The sequence below is a fragment of the Bufo gargarizans genome, chromosome 6 (genome assembly GCF_014858855.1).
Source record: "Bufo gargarizans isolate SCDJY-AF-19 chromosome 6, ASM1485885v1, whole genome shotgun sequence".
Taxonomy (NCBI): domain Eukaryota; kingdom Metazoa; phylum Chordata; class Amphibia; order Anura; family Bufonidae; genus Bufo; species Bufo gargarizans.
Genome location: NC_058085.1, coordinates 109646569 through 109663317, shown reverse-complemented (window position 1 = coordinate 109663317; position 16749 = coordinate 109646569). Strand labels below are relative to the sequence as shown.

At 45.2% G+C, this 16749-nt stretch overlaps 1 protein-coding gene across 3 annotated transcripts in view; it reads right to left on the bottom strand.

Moving 5' to 3' along the window:
* Nucleotides 1–16749, bottom strand: part of LOC122941072 (signal transducer and activator of transcription 5B) — a 195696-nt gene that overhangs the window by 32629 nt on the left and 146318 nt on the right. For all 3 annotated transcript variants that reach the window (XM_044298062.1, XM_044298063.1, XM_044298064.1), the window contains 3 exons: nucleotides 8102–8258; nucleotides 5534–5623; nucleotides 4713–4887 (listed from right to left, as the gene is read on the bottom strand). In XM_044298062.1, coding sequence (XP_044153997.1) covers nucleotides 4713–4887; nucleotides 5534–5623; nucleotides 8102–8258 — 422 coding nt within the window. The remainder of the gene's footprint in view (nucleotides 1–4712; nucleotides 4888–5533; nucleotides 5624–8101; nucleotides 8259–16749) is intronic.

The following is a 16749-nucleotide window of genomic DNA, read 5'->3' as shown; positions in this document are numbered from 1 at the left end:
GAAAAACACATCTGATAGCCGGAAACTCCCCTATAAAAACAGAAGGGTCCTAGGTCCAGGTAGCCATACACAAAAGGACACCGCTCTATTAAAATCAATGAGTCAGATTTATCATTTGATTACTCCAGTTTTCGGTTATGAAAAAGTTGCAAACTGCCCTTTTTCAATGCCACTTGTCGAAACATTTTAGCACAAATGTAGTTTCTCCCCTGGCCTCGCCACTTTCCCCAAAAAGGGGCGTGGCAGCACAGACGTCCCCGACACATTTATCATCTTCTACCTAGTTTTATGGCATGGAAGAACACCGAAATCTACGCAAGCCAAGAACTGGAGTGGATTTTAGTTCAGGTGCAAAGACTGCCAGATGCAGTGCCTAATTTATGACGAAACCTACGTCTCATCATAATTTAGATGCAGCATCCGACAGAGCCAGGCTATGATAAATCAGAAAAAGTGAGAGAACTAGGGGTGGACGATATGGCCTAAAATCTATATTGAGATATAATTTTAAGCATGTGCGATATATATCACAATATATTGTTTTCTATATTTGGGGGGGGTTTAAACTTTTTTTTTTTTTTTTACTTTTTATTTAATAACTATTAGCCTCCTTAAGGTCTGGTCATATTCACCCTAATAGAGCTCTATTAGGGTGAATAGGACTTTACACTCTCCCTGCTGCCCTGTGCTTTGTGCACACAACAGCAGGGAGCTGACCATGGAAGCCAGCCTCTCATGTGCCCCCCAGCCTCTCATGTGCCCCCCAGCCCCTCATGTGCCCCCCAGCCACATTATACACTACTGTATCTAGGGTTTACAACCACCATTGCAGGGCAGATCAGAGGTGTCCAGGATGGCAGCTGCTGTGCATGCGTTCTCACTGCCCCGGCCAGCGCTTTTTCCCATAGTGTGCAAGCATGACCACCACAAATGAATCCAGCCAGCAAAGGAGGCGATATGGACAATAACAATACATTAGTAAGTGCATTTTATTAACTTTGTCTACATTTGCTGAAGTGAGACAACCAGGAATGAGCGAACCCAACGTTTTCAGGTTTGGCGTTCGGGCGGTGGAGGAATTCCGTTAGCACGGAATATAACCGAATTCTATGACAGAAGGCAAAAAGGCATTCCGTCATAATAGAAGTCTATGGGCAGCATAACAGAGCCGTCTGGTTTCCGTTATGCAGGCCAGGACTTTGTTTTCCGTCCTGCATAACGGAAACCAGACGGATCCATTATGCAGCCCATAGACTTCTATTATGACAGAATGATTCTTAAAGGGGTTGTCCGAGTTATGAAAACAAATATAAAGCACTGTAAATCTGATGGGCAGCAATACATAACTTGGGCTACTTTCACACTAGCGTTTTAGTTTTCCGGTACTGAGATCCGTCATAAGGGCTCAATACCGGAAAAAAATGCTTCAGTTTTGTCCCCATTCATTGGAAATGGGGACAAAACTGAACGGAATGCTCCAAAATGAATTCTGTTCCGTTTAATTGCGTTCCCAGACCGGAGACCAAACCGCAACATGTTGTAGTTTGCTTTCCATCCTGGGATGCGGAGCAAGACGGAGGCGGCATGACTCCCAATGCAAGTCAATGGGGACGGATCCGTTTTCTCTGACACAATAGAAAACGGATCCGTCCCCCATTGACTTTCAGTGGAGTTCATGACGGATCCATCTTGGCAATGTTAAAGATAATACAACCTGATCAGTTAATAATGGATGCGGATGGTTGTATTATCAGTAACGGAAGCATTTTTGCTGAACCCTGCCGGTCTCATATTTTCCTGGTTCTCTTCTGGCCCTTTGTTTACCTGCAATAACAACTAATCTCTGAGGTTTTCCTCATGAATATTTGTGCCCCTCCCCCTGCTCTGCTAAGGGATTGAATACAAGACCTGCCCTGAGAGACATGTCTGACTGCTGGGAGACTCAGCAGCATGTTGTATGTGTAGCACTACAAGTCCCAGCTGTACAATGACACTGCTGATACACACAGGATCTTCCCCCTACCTGTTCTTGTGCAATGCTCTGCAGAACTCCACTAGTCTGTCAGCTCCTTTGCCCAGCATTTGTCTCCTCACTGCCTGCAGCTACTCCGTAAAGACTTCAGCCCTGATTCTGTGCTATTGAAGGGGTTTAAGTTTTTTTTCTTAAGAATCCAGGAAGAGAGCAGGCAGCAGCAGACGGCAGTGCAGGGGGGCGTGGCCTGCACAGTAACGTCTGGTGTACAGACTCATATCTGCTCTCTCCGGCTTGTGCATTATCAGAGCAGGGAAAGAATCTGACATCACAGGTCATGTGACCCTCAGTGAAATCTGAGAAAGCAGCAACTGGAGATAAAGTAAGTGCATTGTAAAGTCCTTACATTTGCCTGGTTAGAAACAATACAAAGAACAAAAAAATAACTCAGACAACCCCTTTAAAGGCCATTTTGCCTTCCGTCATAGAATTCTGTTATATTCCGTGCTAACGGAATCCATACCGGAATTCCTCCACCGCTCGAATGGCGAACCTGAAAATGTCAGGTTCGCTCATCCCTAGAGACAACCCCTTTAACATAAAAGCACGTTAATATGAAAAGAAGCAGACATCACAACCTGGGCCTGCAAGTGATTTTTAAAAGGCAATAATTTGGCATGGACTATGACCAATAGTGAAATACAGCAATCACCATGATCTAGCTAGTGAGGTCCCAGCAGAAAGACTAAGAAGCCATGATTTACCCCGTATTGTGTGACGGGCACGGTAGCATATGCTTAGGGCTGTTCGTTTACCATCCGCACAGCACTGCGTGTTGATGGTGTTTAGAGGCAGCCACGCCAGCCAACCTATCTCAGCACTGCGTGCTCTCCACGCACTCAAGCTAGGCAATGCATGCCTGACACAGGTTATGACCGAGGCAATCTCTGATGGAGTTTAATTATTCCTGGCGAGGTTTAACGATAGTAAATCCATCAAGCTTCTGAGAGCAGCACAGGGTATGCAATTAAGCTCCCATAATAGGCACCTTTATTTAGAGCGGCTCGGTGGGTAATTGTTGTCAAAATGATAGTAATTATAAAAATGCAAATAATCGATGTAAAAGTAACAAATTACGCATGACGAAGGAAGGACTAAAAATGCCTCTGAATTACGACTCCGTCCAAAAGATTTTATTTCATAGGCTTTAAACATGGGGGGAAAAAAACTTTGCCATGGTCCCTATGTTTCACTAATGGAAGCCATTCTCCAATAACCGCATATTCCCCAATATGTACAAGAAATGCATGAATATAGATGGCTGTGTACTGAGCTACAGATTTCTAATTGGGAAGGAGGCTTGCCTTATATAGTTTATGTGCACAATAGTCCGCCTTCCTAGAGAAGCATGCATATGATATGAAGGAATAACAAGGCTTCTTTCCTAGTACCGTCAATGCAAGGCTGACCCAATTCTACCCTGACTTAAGAGGGCAAGGAGCTGGACCATGCAGGGAGATCTTTTCTGGAGATAGAGCATTTCTGACAATCAGAAGTTATCTCAAAGCAATGATGCCATTATTTACATCCTGTTAGATTAGTGAAGGATAAGCGCTTACATTTCATGGCCTGCTTGGCAATCTGTCCCTGCGTACCCAGACACCGTCCAATCAGCGCTGACAGCCACAAATTCTACAGGACACAACCCATTGACAATGGAATACAGACCCGTTCATCTCAATGAGGCTGCAAAAAAATGCAGACAGCAGACCATGTGCTGTCCGCATCCGTATTTCTGTTCTGCAGCAATGCAAAAAAGATAGAACATGTCCCATTCTTGTCCATTTTACGGAAAGGAATAGGCACTGATACAACGGGTCCGCAAAAAAACGGATGCAACACGGATGTCATCTGTATTTTTTTGCAGACCATAAAATGCATAAGATCGTGTTAATGCACTTTTTAGGGACCCTATTGAGGAGTTCAGATAACAGAGGCTATCCTATGTTCAGAGTTCTTCACCTGACATTTTACCCAGCCCTAACAATCTTGTGCCAGTGCCAATGCTCTGATTAGTAGCGCATGCACAGAGACTTTGTTTCTGTTACTGGAGAAGCGACTGTGCATGTGCCACTACACTTCCGGTAGTGGAAGCAGAGCCACTCTACTTGCACCACTACTCTGAGAAGTGGCCCAGGTGTGAGATTGCCAGAGTCGGGCAAGATGTCCAGTCTGTCAATCAAGTGGGGGCGCCTTCAGCAGTGAGGACAGACCCTCATAGGAGAGCAACTCTTGTAGAGGAGACAAATCGATTTGTAAAAATTGATTCACTCATCTCTAGTGACACACTGTAGGTGGGTCCAAACTGGCAACAGGCATGGTCAACACAAGAAGGTGGGATCAGCCATAGCCACAGTGGGCACAGGGGTGGCCAATGCAAATACACAATGGAATACTCTCTAATTACAGAGCTCCCCGAACTTTAAATACAGCTCTATAGTGAAATATGGGAGCACCATCATTTTATATACAGTCCTACAGTGACATTACATATGTAGTCCTATAGTGAGACAAGTAGCACATAACTATACATATAGATATATAGAGCACTACAATGAGAACTATTGACTCATAACATAACACAAGGAAATCAGAATTCAAGCAATTCTCTTTTAAAGCAACATTTAAACCCAGCACAATTTCCTGAACAGTGTAAAAATGGTTAAGAAGACATACTTACCCTGAATTCTCAGGCTCTCCTGATACTGGATAATGAAATACTCTTGTGTCTGTTGTAACTTCTTGAGTCCACTTTCTGTGTCCTGAGTAATAAGTCTCAGCTCTTCAAATGTCTGATTAATCTGGAGGTGCTTCTGAGACAGGGTGTCCACAAGGCCACCAACCGGTGAACTGGACTGTAGGAGGAATCAGCGCCATTACAAACACAATATGTGAATAACTGTGTGGAATCATTGCAGTTAATGGTATTCTCCTATAAACATTTATCACCTATTCACAGAAAAGGCATTATTGTTGGGGGTCAGACTGCTGGGACCCTCACCGATCACAAGAAAGGGGGTGCTAGTGATAGGCTGCTGTTCTCTCATGGAGTCTGGCACATCATTGCTGCAGTGTCAGAAAAAAAGCCTGCCAGGGCACTGGCATGAATGGTGGTTGATTAAGCAGGTATAGTTTCTTGTGTGAATGGAGTAGTAGTGTGCATTCCTGATCCCCACTTCATTCACCTCTGTAGGATTGAAGGAGATAGCCAGGCATTGCACGTAGCAGTCCCAAGGACAGTAAATGGAGTGGTGGTTATTCATGTGGCCCACTGCTCCATTCATATAGAGGACATAGGGATGGGGATACTAGCGGTCGGACCCCTAGCGGTCATACATTCATTACTTCTCTTGTGCATAGGTGACAACTGTTGTTGATGAGAAACCCCTTTAAGTAACGTAGAAAATAGGACGCCGCCATATTCAAAAGCCTGAGAAAACTGTGTACAAACTAAAAAAGTTGAAATACGCCTTGGAGAATTTGGAATAAGCATAGACTTACGTTAGAGGCTTCACGCACTAGTCTTTGCTCATGGTATAAGATGTGTCGAATGCATCGAACCAGCTCCATAGGACATCGTTCGTACGTATTCTACATGGAGAGTGAAGAAATAGTTACTTTAGAACAAATGACAACCTGGAATAAAAAAAAGATTTCTTTCACATTAAAGCGGTATTCCAGATTTTGCATAGAATTTTTAATTGTATGATTTGTGGAAGTTTCACCCCTGGTTCTCTATCAATCAGCAGAACTCATTTAGACTAGGCCGAGTTCACACTTCAGTTATTTGGCCAGTGATTTCCATCAGTTATTGTGAGCCAAAATCAGGTGCGAGTCAAAAACACAGAGCAGGTACAGATCTGTCCCTTATACCTCATCTCCGAGTAGGCATCACCATGCGTTTTGGCTCACAATAACTGATATAAATAATTAAAGTGTGAACTCAGCTTTACTGGTGTGCCGCAGCCCATTACTGCAGTACCGAAAATGGAGACTAGTGAAATGGGCTGCATTATAACACCTGGCAAAACACTACACTCATAGGGATGACGCTGTGCCACTGCTCCGTTATTCTCCCGACTGGTGGGGTTGATAGAGTTTAGGCCTCTATCAAACATACATCGATGGTTTACCCTAAAATAGGCTGTCAAAATAAAACCCAGAAAAAAAATAATAATTTAAAAATACTTGGTTTAACAGTTTTACCAGCTGAAAAATACTCCCAATTAGGTGCAAAGGGAGAGATTTATCAAACTGGTGTAAAGTAGAACTGGCTTAGTTGCCCAGAGCAACCAATCAGATTCCTCCTTTCATTTTCCAAAAGAGCTTTTAAAAATGAAAGGTGGAATCTGATTGGTTGCTATGGGCAGCTAAGCCAGTTCTACTTTACACCAGTTTCATAATTCTCCCCAAAGTAGCAAAAACGGTCCATGACTAGATGTTAGTGTTGTTTTCTGCAGCGGTTAAAAAAGAGCTATCCAGGATTTTACAACACATGACCTATTCACAGGATAGGCTATCAATAGTAGATTGGAGTGGGTCCAACCCTTAGCACTCCTGCCAATAACTGTTTGAAGGGGTCAGGGGTGGGACAAAAAAGAAATATCACTGCTGCAAAAAGTGGGGCGTTCTGCAATGCAAAACAATGTTCAGACTAGCATAAACAAGGCTGGCTGCGGCAGACACCCTTCAAACAGGTGATCGGCATGGGGTGCCGAGAGAGAGAACCCCAGCAAACTGATATGGGTGACCTACCATTTAATTTAAATGCAGTATTGTGACAATGCACTCAACTTTGATTTCCAGGATGAGATCAAAGGGGTTTCTCCATTAAACTTTATATTGATTGCCTATCCTTAGGCAGACTCCTGACAACCCAGCCGATCAGTAGCTCTGGTGCCAGAAATTGGCACAGGACCTACTGTACACTGCCCGCATACTGCCTCAATAAGCAGAGGTTCACTGCTTACATGCTCCCCACCTCTCTGGTCCTCCATGATGCCTCCGCTATATTCAAGTTCTGGCCCCCAGCTTGTTTTCTTCCGGAACTGCATGGGCATGGTCCCATGCAGCGCTGCAGCCAATTATTGGCTTGAGCAGTGAAGAGCCGATTCTCGTCATGTCCACTGCACCGAAACACTGCAAGGCCCGGAATTTGGAACAGCAGAGATATCGTAGAGGATTGGAGCAGCAAAAAAACGTGGGCACTTGCTGAAACAACAGCATTCCTGAAAAAAACCTTTAATATGTATTTACACCTATTTTTAAACTTTCCCCTTTTTTATTTCAGTTCTCGCCTTTATAAAATAGAGGAGTAACCTTGTATACTTATCTTGACCCGATCTACTAAGAAAAAATGGCCGTACACATAAGATTAAATTGATTAAATTACCTATTTTGGAAGACCATCATTTGAAAATTGGCATAAACAATTGTTTGCGATGGCCAGTGCTAGATTTCTGTCTGCCAAAAATGTGATTGGTCATGTTGTAAAATTTTGGCCGTTATCAGCTGAAATTACAAGTGTATGGCATGCTCGACCAAATTCATCTGGTCATTTGCCATTGTGCTCAAGGACAAGGTAGTAAGTGTTTTTTTAATTTTTTTACTGGTCAGTTACTGTAGCCTTGTTCATAAGAAAGATCCCACAGACGACTGATCAGTTGCAATGCAGCCGATCACTGCTTATATGTATGGCTATCATCACATCCGATGTTACAGTCCAGAGCTGTATTCAAAATTTTGCTGGCTGCTGCAAAGCAATGGGCTATATCGCCATTAGCATGGCTGAGCTCCCATAATGCAGTAGGACCATCTTCCCTACAACACTGTACAGTGCCGGGCGTAAATATGACACTTCCAAGAATCTAAACCTCAAGAAATGCTGAAGGATTTCAGCTCTGAAGTCTACAGAATTGTGAATGCACAAGATTAGAACACATGCTGTGAACAAAGGATCACTATAAGATACACCTATGAAGATCAATTCTATATGGATTGTAAAGGTGAATACATACAGTACATTAAAGGATTATTCAATTTTACATATAATGTAATTTCTTGGCCCACCTTGAACTGCGTAGCATAATGGCCAAGTTTAATCTTCAGTAAGAACCCATCCTCGCCTACTTGATGCTCCGCTTTCTTCTGCAGCTCCTGGACCAGCCCTTCCAGCAGCTGTGTGGCTTTCATGCTGTCCTGTGGGTTCTCTGGGTCCACCGAGTCCCTGTTAATTTAATTTTGTGATAACAATCACTTATTCCACTTTAAATGCCTTGTATAATACAGTGGTCTTATCTTTACTTTCTCATCCTAAGAGATAAAAAACAAACTGCTTCCTCATTGGCATTCAAAAACCTAATAATTCAGGGGGTAGGTGGGACTCCTCATCTCTCTCAGCATGAACATGCTCTGGCTTCTTTGGGAGAATGATTAAAATGGCAAACAGACCTACCTGAAGAGGAGTCTCGCTGCCTACATTTAGGCCTTGTGCAAACCACAGATCCACAAAATACGGATGTTGTCCTCATTTTTTGGGGACCCATTGATCTCAATGGGCCTCTGGTCTGGATGCGGAAAGCAACAGTATGTCACTTCCACAAGAAGATAGAACATGTCCTATACTTGGCCGCTAAATGCGGACCATGGACCCATTTAAATCAACGGGTCTGCAAAAATGTATATGCAACACGGTTATCTATACCTTGTGGACTGCAGAATACATGCGGTTATGAGCATGAGGCCTTAAAGAAAGGGCTAGACTGTACTGAAGACATTTTACGTTGACAATAATCAAAATTAGATATACTGACATCTTTGCTTGAGCGAAACAACCGATAACTTGACTGGGATATGTTCTGGCGGGAATAACTAGTACTATAAGGGGCTTATACCCCTAAATGTATTCTCCTGTGTGCCCTAATGGGGGTGGCTGAGTGGGGGGGGAGGGTGGGAGGGATGGTCATAGGAAAGAAATCTACTACAATATGTGGTGGATTGCTTGTAGGAGGGGGGTGAGGGGAGGGGGGCGGTGGGGTTGGGCTGTGGTGCGTCAAGGTAGGTGTGGTTTCCCTTATTTTAGTTTTCTTTGTCTTGTTCTTCCTCTTTCTCCGGTTTTTCCATCTGACCACTGGTAATGACGCTGATTAGAATTCTTGCTTGGAATATACGTGGTCTGGGAGATAGAGGTAAGAGACAAGCGATTTTTGATTTAACTCAGGCCCACCTACCAGCAATAATTTGCTTGTTAGAGACCCATCTTACCGAGGAGAATACTAGAGTGCTCGACAGGGGATGGGCTGCGCACACGTTTCATTCTACCCTCTCCAATTATTCGAGAGGTGTCACGGTGTTGATACACAGACTTATTGATTTCGTTTGTGAGGCATCCTCTGTTGACCAACAGGGGAGATTTATTTTCCTATATTGTAGGATAGGGGGGAAGATATGTATCTTGGCCTTTGTCTATATCCCACCGCCGTTTTCTCTCTCGGTTCTTAACTCTCTTTTACTATTCATGGATAAATGGCCAGAATGTCCAACATTGATTATGGGTGACTTTAACTGTGTCATCGATCCTCTTTGTGACAGGGTTTCTACGAGAGCTAGGAGTGATAGTCCGCTCCGGGGGTCCCCCCTGGCACGGTTCTGCATGGAGATTGGATTTGAGGATGCTTGGGAACACCTGAGACAGGGGAAAAGGGCTTTTTCATGCTCTAGCAAAGCAGGTAAATCATTGTCCAGAATAGATCTTGTATTGATTAACAGTAAATATGTGAAACTTATAAAGCGAATGAAATATGAAACAAGGTCAATATCAGATCACTCTCCGATACTAATTGAACTATGTCTATCTCAGGAAAGATATATACCAAAATCTCCCTTTAGATTAAATCCCTATTGGTTATCAGTTATAAAGACGCATGAAGCAATTCGAAATGACATAGGCCGATTCTGGGATATTAATTATGGTTCAACAAAAATTCAAGTAGTATGGGACACCTATAAGGCGTATATGAGGGGATTGATGGTTAGTAATATCACGTACCTTAGAAAGGATTATGGAAAAAAACAGAAAAATCTAGAAGAACACATAGTGTTGGCGACAGAATCCTTCCAGATGCACAAGACGGAGAAGAATAGGGAAAATATGCAAAGAGCCACACAAATATATGCTAAGTTTTTATTGGATAAGGCCCAACAGAACCTTTTTTTTAAGAGGCAAAAATACTTTACAGAGTCAGGGCGTCCTGGTAAACTCCTCGCTAGAGTAATCTCCAATCAACAACCTAAAAAACATATAGATAAGGTCCGATTGAGTGATGGTAGGATAGTCACTTCACAGGGCCTGGTGGAGAGGGCTTTTCTTGATTACTTTGTTGATTTGTATAAAGCTGACTCCAACATTACAGATGATAAGATAGATCTTTATTTAGATAGGATCAAGTTTCCAACTATTACTGAGATGCAAAAGAAAGCACTAGAATTGGAGGTCTCAATTCAGGAACTTGAGGGAGCTATTAAATTATGCTCAACTAACTCCACCCCTGGCTCAGACGGGCTTCCATATGAATTCTATAGTAAATATGAGGACTGTATTCTTCCCAGACTATTGGAGGTCTTTGCTGAATCAACAGAGGAGGGGATGCTTCCAGACTCAATGATGGAGGCCATAATAATATTAATTCCAAAAAAAGGCAAGGACCCTTTAGATTTAGAATCCTATAGGCCAATTTCACTGCTTAATGCAGATGTAAAGCTTCTTGCGAGGGTCCTGGCCACAAGGCTCTCCAGGGTCATTTCCTCCATTGTGCATCCTGATCAGAGTGGCTTTATACAAAACAAGGGTACACACCACAATCTACACCGACTCTTCTCTAATATCCAGGCCCCGGGGGGGACTGCCTGCTCCATCCTGTCATTGGATGCTTCTAAGGCCTTTGACAGGGTGGAATGGCGCTTCCTCTGGAAGGTTCTTGCTAAGATGGGCTTTGGGGAAAAATTTATACGTACTCTTAGGCTGTTGTATAGATCACCAAGGGCAAAACTGAGTCTCAATGGAATTCTGAGTAGTAGTATTGATCTAAACAGAGGCACCCGACAGGGCTGCCCACTATCTCCCCTGTTATTCGATATTTATATCGAGCCCCTTGCGTTGGCCATTAGGCAGGATGACCAGATTAAAGGATTTGGTACCCTAGGAACACAGGACCGCATCTCACTATATGCAGATGATATCCTGTTTTTTATAGATCATACGGAAATCATTCTTCCTAGGATTATTCAAATGGTTAACGCATTTGGTGAGGTATCTGGTCTCCGAATAAACTGGGCAAAAACTAGTCTGCTCCCAATAGATCCCCTGCCACAAAAGGAGGTTCCTGCTACACAGTTGGATATTGTTGATACTATTCAATACTTGGGTTTGACTATATCGCCTCGGGTTGAAAATTTTGTACAACTCAATCTGATCCCCATAATGGTAAAGATCAGAGCTAAAATAGGAATCTGGCTGAAACTTCCCCTATCCAGAGCTGATCGAGTTTCACTAGTTAAAATGGTGATATTACCACAATTTCTTTACGTGCTCAGGAATACACCTACTTGGATACAAGACAAACATTTTAAACTCATGGAAAGAATAATTAATGATTTAATATGGGGAAGAAAGCGAGTGCGAATTAAGCTGGAATACTTATATAAATCAGTGGAGTGGGGGGGTTTAAATCTCCCCTACTTTAAAGGGTATTTTATTGCAGCCCAGCTATTGAGGTGCTATGAATCAGAGGACAGTGCACTCCTGGGGAAGCTGGTAACTAGCCACGCTCATAACAATATTTTTACCTTGTTGGAATCCGGGCTTTTGAAGAGCTATGAGCAAGGATATAAAGAGACTATAAATCTACTCCTGAAAGTGTGGGGTATAACTAGGACATGGTTGAAGATTGGGGGTTCACTCACATTTACGCCTCTTTGGCATAATTCCTATTTACAAAGGTTAGATGATATTGCAGCTGACACTTTTTGGCAGAAGAATAAAATATTATATATTTCACAGGTAGTTAAAGATAGAGAAATTAAATCCTTTACAGAAATGACACATAATATAAGAAATCTCTCATGGTTTAGGTATTTTCAATTGCGATCTGTACTATCCAGTTTGGACGATAAACGTCTGCTGGAAATAGATAATTTATCTTTTTTGAATGATTGGGTAGGGGGTACACCTTCTAGAATAAAGATTTCTAATATATATAAGTTATTAATTAAGGCACGGTTTAGCGATACACAATCACCAGGACAAAAAGCATGGGAAGCGGACTGCCCGCACTTGCGAGTAGAAGGGTGGGAGAATATTTTTGGGAATCTGACTTCAGTATCCCAGAACTTTAACCATGTCCTAATACAATTTTACATTTCCCATAGACTATACATTACTCCCCTATGGATGAATAAATGCGGGTTGAGAGCCACATCCAACTGCCCCAAATGTGATATTGTAGGAGCAGACTTCCTCCACATGGTTTGGACTTGTCCAGAACTTGTAAAATACTGGAATAGTATTAATAATTGTATTATCCATAAATTAAAAATTCGAATTCCTTTTGAACCTCATGTATTCGTGCTTAATGACTTTTCCAAATTAAAAAATCACAAGTATCAAAAGATCTTTCTGAGCAGAATATTGATGTTGGCTAGAGTTCTGATTAGTCGGACCTGGTTTGCCCGATCCACTCCAGACATAAATATATGGATAAATTTAACTGATAAGGTAAAAAATTACGAGAAAATCATATATAAACGGAGGGAAGTTGAGGACCAGTGGAATAGGATATGGGGTGGCTGGAAGATTGACTAACTGAGGTCATGTTGGTTTGTTTATGGGGGCCCTACCTTGACGCACCACAGACTAGGGGGGAGGGAGGGGAGGGTTTTTTCTAAATGCAACTAAAAGATGAACTGACTATATTTATATTTATCTACATTTGGTTGGGTCATTAACAATTGAGGGGTTGTAAAAAATTTTGCTGTTCATGTTTTGTAATTTTCCCAATAAACTCTTCTTGCCTCAAAAAGATGAGATTTTGAGGCAATGCTTCCTGGGAAAAACGAGATTTTTGTATAACTTACCAGTAAAATCTCTTTCTCGCTCTTTCCTTGGGGGACACAGAAGACCTTGGGTATAGCTCATCTCCATAGGAGGCGTGACACTAAGTGAAGACTGTTAAGCCCCTCCTCCACAGCTATACCCTCAGCCTGGAGAGAGAGACTGCCAGTTGCGTGTCCAAGTAGTGAAAAAAGGCAAAGTCCAAAAGTGGAACCAAGAAGCCAACTACCCAACGGGTAAAACAAACTCGGAAACCGTGTAAGGAAAAAACAAGAATGGGTGGGTGCTGTGTCCCCCAAGGAAAGAGCGAGAAAGAGATTTTACTGGTAAGTTATACAAAAATCTCGTTTTCTCGCCCAGTTTCCTTGGGGGACACAGAAGACCTTGGGACGTTCAATAGCAGTCCAAGAGGGGAGGGACCACAGCACCAAGGCGAAGCACCCGAAGGAATCAAGAAACCACCGCCTGCAGACCAGGCGGCCCAAGGCAGCATACGCCGAAGCCAGAGTATGCACCCTGTAGAACTCGGTAAGGTGCGCAAGGAAAAAGTGACCGCCTTGCACAAATGAATGGCCGAAACCTAACGCCTCCGCCCCAGGAGGCACCGACCGCTCTGGTGAAATGAACGGTGACACCGAAAGCAGAACCCTGCCATTGGTGCGATAACCACAGCAAAGGCCACTCTGAGAAAGCGGAGGAAGCCACCCTGGAGGCCATCAACCTTTGCACTGACCTCCTGGAAACACAAGAGACCGAACGCCGACCAGAGTCGGAGATCTCCAAGCAAACAACTGCAAGGCCCCACAACCTCCAAACGATAAGCGACCGTTCCCGGCGATGGGAGGAAAAGGACGAAAGCCTCGTTGACAAGAAGGCAGATACCACCGTCAGAAGGAAGGAAGGGACAGGACGGAGAACAGCCCCGTCCTGGAAAAGGACAGAAGGCACAGAACACGAAGGGCCGCCAATCAGGCACCCGTCAGACATGATGACAACAGAAACACAACTGTACAGGACAGAAGGAGTAGGGAGAACTTCCGCAACGGCTCCAAGGGAAAGATTGGGGCGCCGAGAGTTCAGTATGTAGGTCCCAGGGTGGAACCAGGAAACGAGAAGGAGGAACCAAAGAGCCACTCTGTGGAAGAAGGTCATGACAAGGCCCAGGAAACGCTGGAAGGGGAAGGACAGCGCCGACACTTGACACTTCAAGTAACAGAGTCCCAGTCCCAGGGTCAGGCTGGACTAGAGAAAGACAGAACCAAGGGCGAGAAAGGCAGAGTGGGGGAATGCCCCGCTACCCACAAAACCCCAGGTAAGAACCCTAAGTCCGACAACCAAACCGGGACTAAGCAGTCGGGAGCGAACACTAGCGTGCTCGCAGGAATCACCCAGCAAGCGGGAGAAAACCCAAAGCGATCAGGCGCAGACCAGCAACACGGCCGAAGGATCGGAAACCACGGTCCTGTCGGCCCCCGAACAACACAGCCCCGCATCCAACCGGCGTGGGGGAGCAGAAGGACAGACGGAAGAACCCAGAAGGGTCTGCCCAGCATCAGACAGACGCCCAGACAAGACAGGCCAAATCTAAGTCGATGTAGCCACCAAAGAAGGAGTTCTACAGCCCCGTGTGGGAGATCCAAGGACAACCTTGACCAAAGGGCAGTCCTCCCAAGTCACCGAGAAAGTAAGTCCCACAGGACCATACGCCCAGACGGAAAAGCAATCTGCACCCAGTGGGAGGACAAAACGCGGTAGGCCCGGCAAACAGCTAGCACTACCAGCGAGAACGAGGGAGATGGTACGAGACCGCAAGTAACACCGGAACCATCCAATTGAACAACCATGCTCACCCCAGAGGAGGGGGGGGGGCAACGACGGAACAGCCTCTGAGGCCTGGCCGGGGCAGAAGCCACATTGGAGCGACAAACCCAGAGCAGAAGCCCAAAAACCGAGCCGGCGAGGAAAGGCAGAGTCGAATCCCCTCTACTCTGTGAGACGACCTGCACACCGCCTCGCAGCAGGCGAATACCCTGAAGAAACCAAAGTGGAGGTCCCCAGGACCTGGATAATCAAGCACCCAAGAAGAGTTGGGCGATCTACCCGAGAGGAGCAGTGTGAACCTGGTAGCAACAGACTGGAGCGAAAAGGGCGCCAATAGGAAGGACCCACACCACACTGCATCCGAGAGGAGGAAATGGTAGTAGGCAAGGTAGTCCCGCCAGAGCCAACGTAGAGGTCGAGCGGCACTGCAGACAACACTCTCGACCCCGACTGGTTGCGTAGGGAAACAATGTCACGAGATGACGAATGGGTACGCATCAAGGAACCCCGAACACTCCCCAGGTGGAAAGGCCAACGAACATGGTGGGTGCCGACAACAACGGGACCACACCGGAGAATGGGTACCACTCAGCTCAGTGCAGTAGCGAGCCAGCAGAGCTCGTCTACGTATATACAAGATATACAGCTGTGAATACATTGAGCATTCATTGTTGCGTGTTGGACAACAACACCTTAGGCTCACAAGTGGACAGAAGATCTCCACAGAGAAGAGTGCAAAGCTTGCGACAAGCAACCCCACCCCAGAGAGAAAAACGTATGTCGCAGGAAGAAGGGAGGCATACGTACTAGCAACCCTGCAGGCAGCGAGAAGGCCAACCCACCCACGGGAGGAGAAGGCATACACGGCCCAAACAACGCACAGAGCGCACAGCCACAGCGTCCCACAGTATCCACGGAAGTGTAAAGTGCAACCTGAAAAGGAGCTATGCACAAGACCAGCACCGGCATGCGAAGGAACGCAAGTAGCCCGCCCGGAAAAAAAGGGGGGAAAGGTACCTGGCAACTCTGATGGCAAGAGTGCAAAGGCCCTGAAAAGGGGGGGCATGCACCTGATTATCCTAGCATTAAATGATTGTGCAATAATCCACCCAACACCGAATTTCGTGAGAGTGCAACTACTCCGCCCAAGAAAGGGGAACGTACAGTACAGCATACACAAGGACAGCCGTGAATCTCGTGAGCGTACAAAATTTCGCCCATGGAATGAGAAGTGGTCATGCACAAGGCCAGCACCATTTCTAAAGGGAGTGCAAGCAGCGCACCCCTGTTAGAGCCATGCTCACGGCCCGCAACGTATTTGGTGAAAGTGCAGTGATCCTCCCAAAAAGGGGGAGGGGTGCACATGGCATCCCAGGAGAGCGCGAGCATCCGCCATGGATGGGGGTCATGCACCTGGCCGGCAACGTGCTGGCACAATGACACCCAGTCAGTGAAAGTGCATGAATGTCGCCTGAGGAGAGGAGGCATGGCCACGCCGGCAGCAATCCAGCGAGAGTGCGGAACACCGCCCACGGAAGGGGGCCATGCATATAGCCGGCAGCGGATCCGGTGAGAGTGCAAGCACCCAACCATGGAAGAGGGTCAGGCACGTGGCCAGCAACCTACCGCGAGAGAAGCCAGTAAGAGTGTATGTATGCCTCCTGAGAGAAGGAGGCATGCCCAAGGCCGGCAGCAAAAACCAATAAGAGTGCAGCATTCCGCTTATGAAAGGGAGTCATGCACATGGCCGGCAGTAAATCCAGTAAGAGTGCAGTGTTCCGCTTATGGA